This window comes from Haliaeetus albicilla, chromosome 15 (genome assembly GCF_947461875.1).
Source record: "Haliaeetus albicilla chromosome 15, bHalAlb1.1, whole genome shotgun sequence".
NCBI lineage: Eukaryota > Metazoa > Chordata > Aves > Accipitriformes > Accipitridae > Haliaeetus > Haliaeetus albicilla.
Window position 1 is genome coordinate 23,648,396 of NC_091497.1, and position 17,454 is coordinate 23,665,849.

The window sequence follows — 17,454 nt, forward strand, 5'->3', positions numbered from 1 at the left end:
TATACATGTTTTAGGCTCTTCTTTGCATTAGATGCAGAATGAATTATTTAATCATTTTGATTGTGTTCCTTTCAATAAAACTAGTTACAATAAATACTATCTATGACTATTCCCATGGAAAAAAGATAATTTTGTGGTAAGCACTTATCCAAATGTAGTCGTACCTGCTTTTTTCCCCAATTCCAGGAAGTCTTCCAGAGAAATGCCTGATACCAAAAAGACTGATCTAATTAGCCTACCTGCTGTTTTTCTCCACTACATTGTTAGAGCTGTTGTCACTCTGCCTTGATGCAATGAGTGTGCTGTTTTAGGAGCAAAGGGAATACATCTCTGCCGAATGGGACTTCTGGTGCTATTCTATCATCTGCATATACGTGAGGACTGGTCTGGGCAAATGTGATGCGTGCTTGACACTTCAGTAGTTTGGCCAGTCTGTCTGTCTAATGGAGGTATTAATGGAATAACTACCTGTTGGTGAAATCAGCAATCCTTACTGCAGTGCAAGGCCTCTATTACCTTCTGAAGAATTAACTGCAGGATTTGGCCTTTAATGAAACATGCCTGTCATTTCATACTGAAATGTCAATCTCACTTGGACTGCCGCATAATTTTTAACTATGTTTTTTTAGCCATTGGGTAATTCAGAAGTTGAGGGCATGCTTCATATATAGTTCATTAATTACACGTAAGAATTTGATGTCCATTTAGAAACTAGAGAGATAAGCTATTAAAAGAATATATATTTAATTGACTCTAGGAAGTTCCAGCATAGGAATCTGCACACACACACAAAAACCTGACACACAAAACACTTACTGTCAACCTAAGTGATTATTTAATATACTTAAAGCTCGTTTAAGAAGCCATAATCAGGTTTAAATTTTTATATCCAAAGAACGCTTATTACCACACAGTGGAAAAGAAAATCCAATGCTACAAGGCAAAAAAGTAGATTATATAAGATGAGTGTCTTCAGTACAAAAGATAATATCTGTGAGTAACATAATTTAGATTAAAAAGGTTGGTAAAGTCAGAAACATTCAGAACAATGACTGTTAGATGACAAGAGAAACTTGGGATTTTATTAGCTTTAGTGCTAACAAAAGTGCTGAGAAACCAATCCTAATGCTATTGATACCCGTGGGAAATTTTCCAGTGATTTTCTAGGTTCTAGGTTAGGCCCATGTTTATTCCTTCTACAAATGAAATTCAAAATTGTGTGAAAAAGTATTAAAGTCTCCATTTCAGAGGATTTTCTCAGACTTGAGGTTGTTTTCCCTGCTCTTGTCACTGCTTTCTTACATTACGAGTAACTGTAGGGTAATAATGACATCTTCTTCCTCCGCTCATTCTCTCTATAAAAACCTTTCAGTTTTCAGATTTTTGCTGAAGTAGGCAAAACATAACCTGAAGTGGTTATGTGCCATTTTTGACTAGCCATTTTGACTTTCCACCCTACTTGCTCTTCCTGTGGAAATATCTCAGGCTTCCATATCTGTGATCTGTCAACAATAGAGATCAAACCAGGATGCATTCCATTTGGATGCATTCTTTACATGCCTTGTCAACCTGTGAAGATTGAGATAAGGTGGCTTCTACAGGCACTTAGCTCTGTGATGTATTCTACAGTTTGATAACACCTTAAATCTCAAAGTACCGCCATGCATTTTCTTCCATCTGTCATAGGAGTACATATCAGAAAGGATCCTGATCTACTACTATGTGAGAAATTGGTATTAATACAATAATACAACTCAGTTCAATTTGCCCATAAATAGGTAACATTTATTTACTAATTGTTCTAATGCTGAATTCTCACTCAGAAATGCATCCTGTCTGTTCTCTAGATAGCTAGTAATGTAATGTAAAATGTATCATGACATAACAGCAATGCTCGTAAACCCTTGGTTTAGGTTTAGACACAACCTCTTTGGACTTCTTTTTTTAGCGTTCTCTGGAAAACAAAGACAAACAAGGCATGTGCATATACCTTTACAAAATTTTTCTGAAGAGCAGTTTCATTCCTTTGTGCCTCTGTGTTTTTCATGCTTTTATTTAAATTAATATTGTTCCATAAAATGTGAAACGGAAGGTTTGTGCTTGTCAGTTTGCCTAATGAAAAGCTAGCATTTGCAAAATACATATAAATTACCCTTGAAATGTTAGTAAACGTTGGGCTCAAAAGTCAGCAGTCTTTGGCTATCTGTATTAATAGACATGGTCGTGTTCTCTAGGTGGAAAGTGCACAAGTAAGTCCATCAGTTTTAAACATTGGGATCAAAGGTGATGGCATCCAACAAATTCTGTGAAATGAGAAACTTGCTAGTATGTAAATTTGAAAAAAAATACACCAGTCACTAAATGGTTTATGTTCAAAGTAAGTCTCCAATGTCCTGCTTTCTCTAGTTTTGCAGACAGATAATGTTGGAGAAGTCACAGGCCAAGATCCTATGAAGGTCTGTAGTTTTGGATATGTGACTTAGTGAATCTATTTCCAGTAGAAGCTAAGCAGAAGCGGGTGGTTATTAGCACCAGTTAATGTGACTTCAAAGACTTCTGTGAAGTTATTCTTTTAGACCACAGAAAGAAAGAAAGAAAGAAAGAAAAAGAAAGTCAGTCACCAGTGTGAGTTCACTTTGCTAACATTAAACTCAGCTGGCACAAATTAGGTTAGATCATCAACACCAGAACATGAACACAGACTATCAAACTTACCTCTTGGCTTACTCCAAATGGTATTGTATCCCATGGCATTGGCAGCATTTTCTAAAACTATCCAGATCATAGTCAGAGTTCTTGTTTTCCCTATAACTTTTAATGTGTCAAGAGCATGCCATATGTAATTTGTGGAAAATACTGAAAATTGGATAATCACTATTATTATAATTGGATATTATTATTATTATTACTATTACTATAATAGTGATACTATTATTATTATTATTGGATAATATTATTATAATATTATTATTACTATTACTATAATATCAATACTATTATTATTATTGGATAATCACTATTATTATTGGAAGTCCAATTCTTGTCAGCTCTCATTTGACTTCTACTTGAGGCCAGCAGAAAATATATTTCTAACTAGTTACTCACAGTAAGATACCTATGAGAGTGTCTGCTGTTTTGATAGTACAGTAGTACCACTGTTGTCTCTGTGTAGCTGATTTACATGCAAAAAGGCCTTATTTTTTCCTCTTTCTTTTTTCATCTTGTTTGTTAATAAATGAGGTTTTAGCTTTCTTACTGGCTAAGCTGCTGAAGCATATATTTTTTCTAGAAATCTCTGTGTGGAAACACCTTAATATGCTTACTCTTCATTTTGCATCTTACTTGGGACTATAATTTCATGTAGCAGAGATTTGCCCCAATAGTCAACATGGCACAGGAAAGAAAGACCCATTATCAAAACAAAAAAGCTCATTCAGCCACTGAAAGTCCTAACATTCTCTGTGGATTTAGTTTTCCAAGCTTTGACATCATAAGGTATTACCAGGCAGATGTACATATGTGTTATATGTGGTGGAAGAAGAATTTGCAGTCAGTATTTGTAGTATGTATTGTTCTCTGAAGAATCCTAAGTTAAAAGCTGGGGGTTTATTTATTTTTTCATTTTTTGTAGCATATGTTTGCATATGCAAAATAAAAACTCCAAAGCTTTGGGAGTTCAAATAAGAAAAAAAACCCCAAAATAAATTTAGAAATCTGCTCTTAGGAAAGCAGCTCTTAAGGATATCCTGTCCCAAGGAACAAAACATAGGTTTTTATGGTGCAGATACTTTATTGTCTAGTTCCTTTTCTAGTAGACATGCAGATACGTTTTAACAGGGGTGTTTTAATTAGCTTAGAGCAAGTGCACTCAATTGCGGTAATACTATGAGCTTCAAAATTAAAATATTATAGAAATTGCATCTTTCCCAGGATGCACCAGCTTAACCGTATTATCCTTGACAATCATGTCCACTTTCAGCTTTTCCAATGTGGATCCATTTATCTAACGTGACAGCTATAGTGTCCATTGTGTTAATAGATGTGCAGCTGCTTTCTAGAATCATAGCATGTAAAAGGCCTTATCCTCAAAGGGCAATGCTGCTGCTGTTTCTGCTTTCCGTGCTTGTAGGAGAAGACATGACTGCTGACTCAGAATTAATTGTAACCCAGTGAGCTGTCAGTGACAGATACCCATTACACATGCTAGTACTAGTTCAGGAGGCAATGGTCTAATGTACTCTTCTCCCTACAGCATCCCTAAATTGAGAGCCTTCTTCCTTGCCCTCCTCCCACTCCCATGCTAATGCAGGATATCCTTAGAATCTTCATGAGAATTCAAGTTTTTTCTGCCTATATTAATCCTTGCTTTATTGAGGAGCAATACCATTTTCTTAATTGCATTCCTCAGGATCACATAAATAAAAGTGAAGTTTGACATCACGATGTCACTATGAGCACTGGTTGTTCTAGAGTGTGATTGTTTAAAGGTCTTCAAATTTTCTTTTCTTCCTTTAAAACAGTGTTAATCTGACTACCTTTAAAGCCCTATGATACCAAACTTCCTAGTGGACAGCTGGTCATTTGCTGCTAAATCTGTGGATTTTGAAGTGTGTTTTTCTTCCTCTTAATTAAAAATGAAGTATTCAGATCCTGAGGTTAGAGTGAGGGCTGCACTGCCCTGGACAAAAGATTGCTACCTTTACACAAGAGTCATGGCCTGCTTGATTTCCAAGGTTATATGCCGTACTAAGGAATGCTAATAGAACAGAATACTAAAGGGGTTTTTATAACATCTTTCTTTTTCCTGAAGATCACTGGAAAATTTCCTGCTTCCTTGTACTGCATAACTCTGCATATCTGCTGTAGTGACTGACAGTGATCAAAGTATAAATACATAGCACTTCTTTAACACAGTAATTATCAGCTTCAACAGTAAGATGCAGTATCAAGAATGATTATTGACATGATACCACATGTATCAGTTTACTCAATACAATTAATAAAGCTTAGCTGATGGAATACTTCTGTATCTCATTAAATGCTATAAACATAATTTATGTTAACATTATAGATATAATTGCAAATATAGCAGTCAGTATTTTCATATATGACAATAATAGGGTTATTTTTATAAGCAGCCTCCGGATAATGTACATTCCTTGGATGGGAAATATTCTCGATTGTTTCTTTTCACATTTAAAAATGTAATTTATAGTTAAAAGAAAGTCCCAGAAACTTTATTACCCTGTTCACATTACTGAAGCCAGATGAGTTTTACAGAATGTAAATCAGGGCAAATTTATTATTATAATTAAACTTGTAAAATTTCAGCAACAGCTGTTTCTACATTTTAGTAGTTCATATACGTTATTGATCAATGCATGCTTTTACTAATGTAAAACTTCTCAGAGTGTAGAGAAGTTATGCTGGTCATTGTTATAATTGGTACAGTGCTTCTGCAATGCTTCTTCAATTGAATGCACTCGTAATGTGCATTATCTGTCTTGCTAGGAGGAGCTCATCACCAAAATCAAACTAAACAAATAAATTGAAGATCACTGAAGTCATTAAATTACTAAAGATCGCATAAAATATAATTCTATTACAACTAAATTGTTTATATGTGAGTTTCTTTGCACGCTGTAATACAAATAAGCTCTTCTTATAAAATGTGCCAGAGCAACAGATAAGTCAGTGTAGTATCTTTTTGTGAGTGAGATCTGTTTCTTCAGGTTTTTGTATCCTAAATACTTAATGGCAGCTAAAATTTCAAGTGTTCAATGGCTAGAGTCAGGTGCCTAAATAGTTATGAACATAGTGCAAGATCTACCTTTTCTTACTGGTAGGTTAACTTTGGGCATTTAAATTGGAAAACTCTAAATTTCATGTCTCTACTGTCAAGGAGTATAACAATGAGTTGGCAAAGGAATTAATCTGTCTTAAGTCTTCTGATACAGGTCCTATGTTTACCTAGTCATCTGTAGTCAATGATTGAGTACAGACACCTCAAAAAGGCATTTTACTGTTATTTTACAACCATATATTTTTTAGGATGGTATGAATGTTCACTAGAGCTGCCTCTCTTTCTCCATTAACTACAAATGTGTTTACAAAACTATCCTAGATACAACACTAATTTTTAATAGGTGTCTACAAAATTACTACATTTTTAATGAATCCTTTCTCAGGTTTATTTTCCACAGAGCTGCTGGGAAGAAACATGTAATAAATACAGCAAACTGTGGTTTATTGATGTCTAACCATTTGGATGAATGATGTTTCTGAACATTAACTTAGTTGTCTACTGGTAGCACACCTGGCTACTTTCTTTTCTATTTTCCTGTGTACAGCAGTTTCCATCTCTTCCCCCCACTGGCCTTTCCATGCATCTGAGATATTAATTTGCATAATTGTAGGCTTAGAACTGATTTCCTGAGTCTCAGACAATTAATTGAGGAGGATGGGGGCTAAGACTGAAAATGTTGAAAATTTATTAGTATTTTAACAGACTCCCAAGTTGAACAAGGTAATACTCTGGTTTAGACTAGATTAAATTGTAACACTCAGCTTTCCTGCTAGGTCAAATTTACCTTGCAGTCAAGATGATCCTAGATAGATAACAATACTTATTAGGAAGAGGAGTATTTGCTATCTAAGTGGATATTAGGAAGGCAAAACTTAAATATATGCTAGTCCTGTGTTTAGTGTCTTTAGTTAAAAGGTTTTCAGTATGTAGAGTGTCCAATTTAAAAAAAAAAAATTATCCAACAAAACGCAGGAAGAATTTATGGTACAAAGACTATAGTTCCATGAAATAAAATGAAGGAACATCACTACATAAACAAAGGAAGAAAGTGATATTACCTCAACAGATGACTGAAACCATAGGATTTGACCGCAGGTCTTTCTTCATTCACTGTCTCTGCAAAACTAAAACATGTCCCCAACCAGAGGGGCTGTCTGTTGCCCATGTTTAAATGTGCTTGGGACCATCAAGCAGTCATTTCCTCCCCAGGCAGTGGGCAGACTGTAATTGAAAATATTTTTCACCATGAAGAAAACGCCAGTTCTCTGCAGCCTAAGTAGCAAGAAATATAATAGGTGATTATATTTATGCTTCCTTTTAATATATTACAGTGTAATTTCCTGATTTCTATGAAACTTTGGTACTGCGAAATGGAGCAGAAGAAATCAAATGATTGTCTGGTATAACAACAATTTACATTCTGAAATCGATACCAACATTGTTACCTTAGGGGGAAAAAACAAGTAAATACCTAACCACTCCAGCTATTTATGTGGGTAGCATGGTATGGAGACGTAGCATGAAGATGCAGTATGAATTGCTTTTTTCTTTTTTTGTTCTTAGTTTAGCCTGAGAGATTGATGGAAACCTTATCTATCTCCATTATCTTGGTTCTGTGGGTAAGATATCAAGATGGGCATGGAGAATGGGTTATCCTGTAATGCAAGTAGGATCCTTGAATAAGGACTGCCATGGGAACTGCACAAAGGAGTTTTGTTTACATGTAGCCAAGAAAAAAATAACCCTATTTCTGTTAGCAAATTGCAGGGATCTACTGCACAATTTGTCTGTAACTCAGAGTTGAGTCAAGATTATCTGGGAGAAGCAAGAGAGGCTTTTACTAAGAAAGTAAAATGATTTTCTCTCGGATTCATATTCTTTTGTTAGCTTGAGTGAAACACGAAAGAAGAAGGTGTGTGTAAGTGATCACTGAGCTGAACTGTACGAAGCCCTATTGGAGGTGCTTTGTGGCCTTCCCTGTAAGATACACTACAACTACACACTTTCAAAGAAGGTCACAGTCCAGAAGTATATTTTCATTCATCTTTCCAGTTTGGAAAAGAGAAGGTAGGTTGTAGATTTTAGGAGGCTTTCATTAAGTCAATCAGAACTGAAAAAATATATAACAAACCGTTGTTTATTTATAGAAGAAACTAATACAGCAACCATACCGTAATTCAAAGATCTTGCCATTTTTGTCTGTGGAGCAAATACAAACATAGATATTTCTTGTGTAAGTTTCTTGTTGTATTTTAGTTCAAAAAGAATCTCCTTATCCCAGATCACACTCTTGCCGCGTTAAAAGGTGCGCTATGTGTGCTTCCAGCATAGGAATTTAAGAGAAAAATGTGGTTTATCTTCGAAGAAAAGAAAAATTTAAATTTTAGTTTGTTAAAGCTATATTTTAAAGCTTGGTGGTGCCCTGCACATCTTTTCTCTTCCCCTCTGAAACTGTTATTAGTCTGTTTTTTGTGACTTCTTCTATTTACAGGCTTGATCTCATTAAAAAAAAAACCAACAAACCAACCAAACTCCATGTTTTGGTACATGAACCAGGACTCTTTGTTTTGATCCTGGGAGGAACAAACTTTATCAGACATCTTCCACAGAGGACCTCCGGTGAAGCATAGTTTTGTCTTGTGTCCTTACAACATTTTCTTGAACTTGTGCACAAACGATATCTTCTTGATCATCATAATTTCACAGGCTTTATAGAGTATTTGTCTACTGTTTACACTTGATTTTATTTTAGTATATTTCTTCTCTGACTTCTTTATTCATGAGTGGGGTTTAAGTTTCAGTGAAGTATGTAAGGTGTAGATTCTTCTGTTTATTTTCCATGAAAGTAAATTATTTTTTCAAGTTTCTTTTTCAAGCCTCCATATCAACAATCTTCCCAGAATGTTTTCTGTGTCTTTGTTTTTCCTTCATAATATTCCTTTGTCATCTTAACACAAAGTATGGCATGATATTTCAGAAAGGAAAGGGAAAGAATTTTTGTTGATGCAAAATCTCCTCATCTGAAATAAAAGATCTTGACGACAATTGAAGATGTGTCATGCTTGGATATATTTTCTGATATGCAAACGTATGGCCCATTCTGTAAAGCTTAGTTTGACTTGCTGTGAATTGGATGTTTTGGTGACTTCTGCCTGTCTGGGAAATCGAGGACAGAAATCAAGGCTCTTAACTTGCAACTATATTGAGCAGAGAAGAGGGCATTTTGTTTAAAGTACCTGATTTGTAAACTCAGAAGCCAGCTCGGTTAAAATTCAGCAGGTTCTATTTGCAACAACCCAGTGTAGAAATGCTTTTTTAATTATAGCTTGTTTTATAACAATGGATAGGATCTGTAGCCAAATCTGTCCCTGTGAGACATTCAGCAATGGAACAATAGTATAATTATTTCTTGGATCCCTGATTAGCAAAAACAATACAGTAGTTGTACGAAGCTTGGAAGTCTGGTTTTCAGAATAAAACAATCTCACCATGCAAAAGCTCCTCTTAATGGTGATTTCTGTAACTTGCTATTTGATTCAAGCACGTAATTGGAAGTAAAATGCATTTTAGAAGCTAACGTACAATGGAAGGCACTGAATAGTTTTGAAAACTGGTGTTTATACTTCCTACATTAAAGTTCTGTTTCCAACACAGCTTGTAACTCATCTGCTGTAGGACATTTCAAACACTCGATATCACATGGCATGATCTTTCCGCTACTTCAGACTTTCAGCACTCAGGTCAACAAAATAACTTCCACTATTTACAGCCCACTTTCTTTCTGTGTATGAGGGTTTCTGGGAAAATAAGGTGGCAGCAAAAAGCTTAGTCTCACAAGCAGTACCCAAACCTCACTGGTATTGGCCCACCTTTTCTAGAAATCCATGCCGAGTTACAATTCCTACCAATTCTTTTGCTTAAGTAAGGGTTTCAGGATTGTGTCTTTAATGCTCTGTGCTACTTTCCAAAGCAATAGATTTGTATGGAATGAAATTACAAATTCTGGTATCAGAATACATTTTATACAGCTAGGATTGTCAGAAATAAAGTACTTCAGTATCAGATTATGTTTTCAGGACTGGAAAATTATGAAACGGCTCCAGATATTTCTAGATTTTCTTTTATTTTCACTTAAAATTCACAGAATCACAGAATGGTTGAAGTTGGAAGGGACCTCCAGAGGCCATCTACTCCACCCCCCCTGCTCAAGCAGGGACACTTAGAGCCGATTGTCCAGGACCATGTCCAGATGGCTTTTGAGTATCTCCAAGGAGGGAGACTCCACAACCTCTCTGGAACACTTGTGCCAGTGCTCAGTCACCCTCCCAGTAAAAAAGTGTTTCCTGATGTTCAGAACCTGCTGTGTTTCAGTTTGTGCCTATTATTACCTGTCCTGTCACCGGGCACAGCTGAATTCCTCATACCAAGACAACAGATGTGAGGGAAATAGGACAGAAGAACATGAGGAAGGGAAAATTATAAGCTGTGACTAAAATATATTTTTAAAATGTTTTCAGTATCTCCAGCTAAAATATTGTAATGAAGAAAAATGCAATATGCTATGTCAAGCACAGGTTCTACTTTTCTGTGCTTGATCAATAAGATTAGGAATATCCCCCACCCTCCACCATCCATTCTTCCACCCAAGAGAACTTGCTGATATTTTTATTGGCATTTTCAAGTACCACAGGTATTACTTATATTCAGTAATTCCACAAATTACGATTGTTAGAAAGTACTAGATATGTATTTGGTTTTGTTGTAGCAGGAAAAAAGCAGCTAGACCAGTTTCATGTGTGGTTGATTTGATTTGATACAATTTTGGTTGTTACTGTGATTAAAAAAAGTATCGGCTGGCTGACCACCTGGTCTGAAAACAGAAAAGAAATGTGTTCCTATTATGCTTGAACTGTCCTTTTATCAGCACCAGAGTTTGCTAACCTTTATCGCCATCTAAGTTACAGAATTAATTCTTCCCTGTATCTCTTGTGGGTGTGAAGTCATGCTTCACCTGGGTGAGCTTTATAGAATCTGCTGCAATAGGTGATTAAAAGAAGAATGATTCCATGTAATGGATACCAATTGTTTTCCTGATTTTTAAACTCAGCCCAGGTTCAAAACCCTATTGAGTCAAATTGTTCTGAATTATATATTGAAATTACTTTGACACAGGTTAAATTCATATAATTTTGACTGAATTTTACTTTCAGTTTTGGGTTTCACATAACAATGATGTGATATTTCCTGATTAAAAATAAAGACTGGATGTTTTTCAGGACCTGAAGAAAACCCCTATCCCCCCCCCGCCGATGGTTTATGATTGAATATGTCACAGATTTTACATTTGAATTTTGTCCAAGTGATTTGGACCTGAACCATAACCCTACCTCATGCTGTATATAATCCTGCATATGTTGTAGCGTAATTAAAATTGTAATTACTTGTTATCATTAGTCCCAGTGTTGTACCAACTATAAACCTCATTACTCAGAATAACTTGATTCTGTCTTTAGGTAAAAAGAATTCAAAGCTGCATTTGGTTGCACAAGGGAGCAGATAAATACAAACATACTCTAAGCATGTTGTAGGTTTTTCTTCTGAAAGAAGAGTCCCTGATACTGCTGTAGAGAGAAGAAATTCTATGTACAAGTGAGAGGCTCAGCGCTGGATCGGGACCACGGGTCACAGCCCGTGTGCCGGGTGCCGGCTGCGGGGAGTGCGTGTCCGTACCTTCCCCAAACCGGGTGGGCGTGGGGGGGGTGTGTGGATTCGCTGGCAAACCCTGAGCTGGACCAGCCAGGGAAGTAGGAGGCCGCGGGTCCGGGCAGGGGTATCAGGCAGGTGGAGGGTCCGTGCTGGTTTTCGGGGGGACCCGCGAGAGTGGGGTGCCCGTGGGACGAGTTCGTGAGTGCTGCGTGAGTGCGGCGAGCACCCAGCGGGACCGGGGGGCGAGAGGGTCCGTGCGGGTGCTGGGGGGACCGTCGAAGGTGCCGGTGCAGGTGGAGAGTGCGGTGTGTGTGCTGCAGCAGGGACCTTCTGCCTCTGCCAGCCCCAGAGGAGGGGGGGACGTGGCTGGGCTGAGTCCTGAGGGGGGGCTGCTGGAGGCACCCCCTGCTCCGTCTGACAGGCCGTGGCTGTGTCCTCGGTGCGTGTCCGTGTCCGTGTCCGTGTGATACACGCTCAGTCTCGGTACTGCAGCGGTTTCACTAGTGCAAAGGGGACAGCGGCAGATGCGTCCCTCCGCCTGGGCAGGGACCCCGGGACCCCGGGCACCGGGCTGGGCTCCAGCGGCCGGGCAGGAGGGCCCTGGACCGGGCGGCCGGAGGAGGCGGCCACATACCCCGTTACTTCACACAGTCATAAGCTGCCGGTAGGCTGAGTGACAGTCTTCCCTTGCAATTAATACGGTATGCGTGAGCTCAAGTGTTTGCTTTGACTCTCTCTGTGTGGAAGGCTTTTTGCCCGCATTGTTTTGATGGCGCAGCTTAGTCTAAAGTTTCTTGACGGACTGCATGCTGCCCGTTCATCATCTCTGGAACTGGATCACTGTTTACGTGACCTTTAGATCTTTTTATAATCCTTTATGGTTTGCGGGTCCTCAGTGGGGAGCTCAGAAAGCCAAGCCGGTATATTTTTTTGTTGTCGTTTAAAGTATGGATTTAAAATTTTATAGCACTATCAGCTATGAAGTTGCCGGTATTAGTGTTAGGCCTGTACCATTTTACTGGCTGACTGGTCCCTGCCAGTATAGAGTCAGAGCAGATTTTGGCTAGTGTGAGGAGCTTTTGTTACCCAAGATCAGTATTTTTACTATATAACTCATGAAACTGGACATTTTTGTAATTATGCATTTTTCTGTTTATGTAAGTGGTTAATTAATTACAGGGGGTTAATTATTTTGCAGAATCTTAAATAGAAATTTTCATCTCCTCCCTTACTTAAAGGATTTATTTTCTCAGTCATTCATATTTTCTCATAGAGTCTTTTAGTTTAAAAATTGAAAGTAATTTCCTTTTCCTGTGCCTCTTGCTGATTTTACTAGTGACATAAATTCTTACTTTGGAAAAACAGATCTCTAAATTTGGGTTACTGAAAATAAATGCGGAAAGAGAAGGTTTTAAGCTGTGTAGTTAGCTATGTTTCTATTTTGTTCATATTGAAGGGAAAGAACCTGCTAGTGATTCAAAAAAAAAATTGTTCAGAGTGGCAATTCCAGAATAAAAAAATTGCAAGAAAAAGTAACAAAGTGTGAGGTAGAAGTTTGCTTAGTGATAGTATATAGAGTTAGGTCCTCTGTTGATGTAAATGACTACAACCCAATGACTCAGAGGGTCTATTTGGTTTTGCTACAGCTGGATTCTAATCCTAAAGCTAGAAAAGGAACTTAAAAGCAAAATGCTCATTATAAAATCACAGCCAAGAGCAAATATTATTACATCTATTTCTATACTGAATTACACAGTAGGCCAAAATTGACTTAATCAACTATCTATGTCCACCCAAGGGAGATGAATAAAAAGAAATCTGGTAGAGGATATTGATCATCATATAAAATGGTAGCAATTACCATTAACAAATAGTTTTTAATAAGCAAACATACAGTTATTACCATTAACTTGAGGTTTTCCTCATTAAAAAAAAAGAGCATGAAAAAAAGAGAGTTGCCAAAAAACGTGAGTCAGGGCCTGATGCTCTTTCCATTAACTTCAGGAAAACTTACTTGCATTTGGGATGGATACAGGACACCTGATTTTAACTACTTAAAAATTGGTAACTAGTGGAAGATACCTGTTGTAGTATCTTCCTGATGTTTCTTTCTCTGCTGACTCTGCAGAAATCTTGAATGATTAGCTTAGATATAACCCATTACTTTCAGATGGCTAATATTAGTAAGAAAGTAACCACTAAACTAAAGAGTTATTAAGCTTAAGGCAAACTCTGTGAATCTCTTCTTTATTCTAAACCAATCTAGCTAACCAAATCACTCAGGCTCCCTGCCGCTGAAACTCATTTTTTGTGGGAAGATGTGTTTAACTTAATTTAACCACTCTCTTGAGATGCTCTTGAACTAGTTGTTTCCGATGCTTCAAAGATGCAGCGTTTTGATCCATGAAGACCTATAATATTCCTTTCATGAATCCCACAGTCGCGGTTGCTAAACAATTCGCAGCAGTGCTGTTGGCTCTGGAGCTCATGGGGAATCACTGTATCATTCTGTGGCCACAATTCAGAAAGTCGGGTTATTTTTCCAGATGAGAGAGGTTCAAAATCAATAATGGTTAACTAATCCAAGTGTACATTGCAGATTTTTTTTTTTTCTTTTGAGATGACTGTGGGGGTTTTTTTAAGAAGTTCAGGAAAATCTGTAATTCTGGCTCTCATTCCCTGTGTTGTTTTGAACAAGTGTGTGCTGTTTGTTTTTATTTCTCCTACCAGAGTGATAATTCCTTTTTCCATCGTTGCATTCCGTGATTCTTTGCTGACTACTGTGATTTCACAGATATATTATCAATCCTAAATATCTGTATTAGTTAGATAATTTGTATCTGTTAAATATCCTTATAGGTACGTATTTATATATCCTTCTATTCCTGGAAGATGACAACCGTTTTTATTGGTTTGTTTAACTTGGTGGACTTTTTTTTTCCAGTATGAACAGTGATAATACAGGTTTTAACCTCAGAAATATATACTAACTATATTTCCTGATGTCATTTGCTTTTCATAACATAGTTTGCAATGGTTTCTGCTTCTCAGAGAGAGTTCGTATAGGTCATGCTTTTAAAATTAGGAGAAGTATACCTAACTGTCTACTGATCACTTTCTTGTGAGAAGCTTACTTCACAGATGAGCATGTGCAGACCTTTGAAATTTGGCTCTCCTGCCTGCCATCCTCCCTGGGTTACTCTAAAAGCAAGCCAAAAGAAAAAAAAACAACAAGCAAACACAATAATAACAATTGCCTCATAAGCATTGCCAGGAATCTATTTAAATGTCAAAAGTTTAAAAAAAAAAAAAAAGTCAGGAGAACAGAAAAGAAGAGCACTAATCAGCGTGTCCTGTGCTCTTCTTTGTAGTCCCAGCGCCGTGTTACATTTCACCTCCCCGATGGCTCCCAGGAAAGCTGCAGTGACAGTGGTCTGGGAGACCACGAGCCGGTGGGTGGTGGAACCCTGATCTCACACCCTCTCCCTCTGGTTCAGCCGCAGGACGAATTCTACGACCAGGCTTCACCGGACAAGAGGACTGAAGCTGATGGCAACTCTGACCCCAACTCGGGTGAGTCACTGTCAGTGCTCTGCTTATCTGAGTTGCTTTGGTAACTCGGTTCCTTTCTTGTTCCTTCTTTTGAGCTTTGCAATGGTAGAGATGTTTTTAAGCACATGCATGAATATTTGGTCGTGTTAGCTCTTAACGATTGGTAAGAAATAATGTAGATTACCTGAAGCGCCTTATGTTGTCATTTGACTGTAAAACCAAAAAAATATCCAGTGAGAAAAAGCAGCTCCATACTAATTGCACAGTAAGTGAGAACAGCTGGGAAGAAGGAAGGCCTACAAGGTAGCAAGCTTTTCTTGATGTTTGCAGTGCTGTTGCTATTTAGCATTGGACATCATTTTAGGAAAGTCATTCTAAATACAATTTTAAAGAGCAAGGACATGGAGGTCACGCTATCTGTTAGACTAACACAGAAAACAGTAAATCAGTAAAGCACTGGAAAATTTAAAGAATCCCAATTTCTGTAACACACCTACAATTCCCCCTTCTAACAGCAAGAAACACAGGGTTTCTCTGATAGGTTGGAATGGCATGATGTTCTGCTTTTTGGAACTGCCAGATATGTGTTTTCATACAAATATTAAGTATGTGCAGTTTGTCTGATTTGGAAATTTATGCCTTTCTTCTTCTTTCCTTCTCTATAATACATTTACATTATTGCAGTGGTTTTGTGACAGTCAGTACTAAAATTGAAGTGAGGTCTTAACCAATACTGTGGCTAGTATTTTGGCCTTGGAATGTGGAGACTTGGCCATACTGAAAACTGGGAAGGGGCCATAACACTGCCCTTAAGCCTCTTGTTTTCTGTCTAGAATGTGGACGCAAAGGTTAAAAGTCTTATCTGTGCTCTTGGAAGGTAATTGAACTTGAGTTCTCTTGCATCCCAGGAGTATAGAAATAAGAATTAGTTTCTCCCTTTGGCATTTCTCCCTTTTGTATAGATGATTAAATTGTCACTGAGCCTGTACAAGCCGGGAGAGAAGGTGGCCTTGGGATCTGATGAACAATATTAAGGTCCATGTTCTCATTTGGGCAGAGCTGGATCTGAATTATGACATTTAAATCATGGCAGATGAGAATGCAAACTGTGGAATATTGACCTTAGAAACATTTTTCTCATACTTTTTATGGGAAGACTGAGAGGGTATGTTGGGTGAAACTCTATGAAGAAACAATTTGAAGTGCTTTACTGTCTCTGAGTTGTATTCTGGTTTCTTATTCCCTTTTCTCCTTTCCCTTTCCCTTTTTCCTGGATATGGCACCTGCATTTTATTTTCTTTACCAAAACGGAAATGTTGTTGGAACTGTGATCTTAAACCCTAAATCTGTAGAAATACGAAGAACTGTAAAAGAATAGCAACTATGAATGGATTGACTCTGGAGCAAGACTCTATGTCTGTTTAAGCAAGCGAGGAGCTTAAGTGGAATTATCCTGTTAATTCTTTGACCACGTATGAGACGTGTGAAAGATTTAACAAGATCAGAGAGGAGTTTTAAGGCAGCATTGCATCTGGGCACTGTCACATTGGCTTCACTGACTCTGAACTGCACATCTCTTCAAAATGTGACGTAAAAATCCTCCAGGAGAGTGAGGGAAAAATGGGCTTAGTAAACGTTATACCAAGTTATTAAAAATGTGTTTTTAGAACTATTGTGTCAAGCACATTGTGCAAACTTAGTAAATTAATCATGATGATCTATTCATCCCTAATACAGAGACTAATAGAAGATTAGTCAGACTGAGTAAGTGTTCTTAAAAGCTATATGAAAAGCTTTAATATGTCTGTGGTTATACCTGGTTTAGCCTTGGGGATGCTAAATTCATGGCAAATTTATGAAAATCTAACCATCAAGCTGTAGTGGTGATTAGTTAAGTATTGAAGTATAGATTTTTCACCTTTTATCAGACTGAATTAGAACAGACATTGAAATAGTGCATTCCATATCTCATCAAATTTCACAAACTCAGAAGGGAATGATATGGTCATTACTGTGACAGAAATCATCCTAGGAGAACCCAAGGCAGGAAGGGAGTGATGCTGCCCATTAGATGGATTTGACTTTTATATCTTATTCAGTATCAAGCTATTGCCTAGGCATTGTGTCAAAAGTTATTTTGCTACTGGAGGCATAACTTTTTGGATGAGATGTGAAATGGAGTTTAAAGCAGTTTATGGTTATTGAAGAACCTGTGGCTATTTTCAGAAGAGAAAAATGCTATCTGGTGATTGGGCAAAATAACTTTGTGGGTATTTACACATGTTCATGGTTTAACTGATGTAGTATCATTTCAACATTGTATTCTTTGACACTTCTAAACTGAATTTCTAGTTCTATTGCAGTGAAATATTAAATAGTTGTATTTAACA

At 37.5% G+C, this 17,454-nt stretch overlaps 1 protein-coding gene across 4 annotated transcripts in view; it reads left to right on the top strand.

The window, feature by feature from the left end:
- PCDH9 (protocadherin 9) overlaps positions 1–17,454 on the top strand; it is a 691,999-nt gene that overhangs the window by 428,760 nt on the left and 245,785 nt on the right. For 2 of the 4 annotated variants that reach the window (XM_069802593.1, XM_069802594.1), the window contains one exon: positions 14,884–15,085. In XM_069802593.1, coding sequence (XP_069658694.1) covers positions 14,884–15,085 — 202 coding nt within the window. The remainder of the gene's footprint in view (positions 1–14,883; positions 15,086–17,454) is intronic. The other 2 variants (XM_069802595.1, XM_069802596.1) reach the window with 1 other exon arrangement.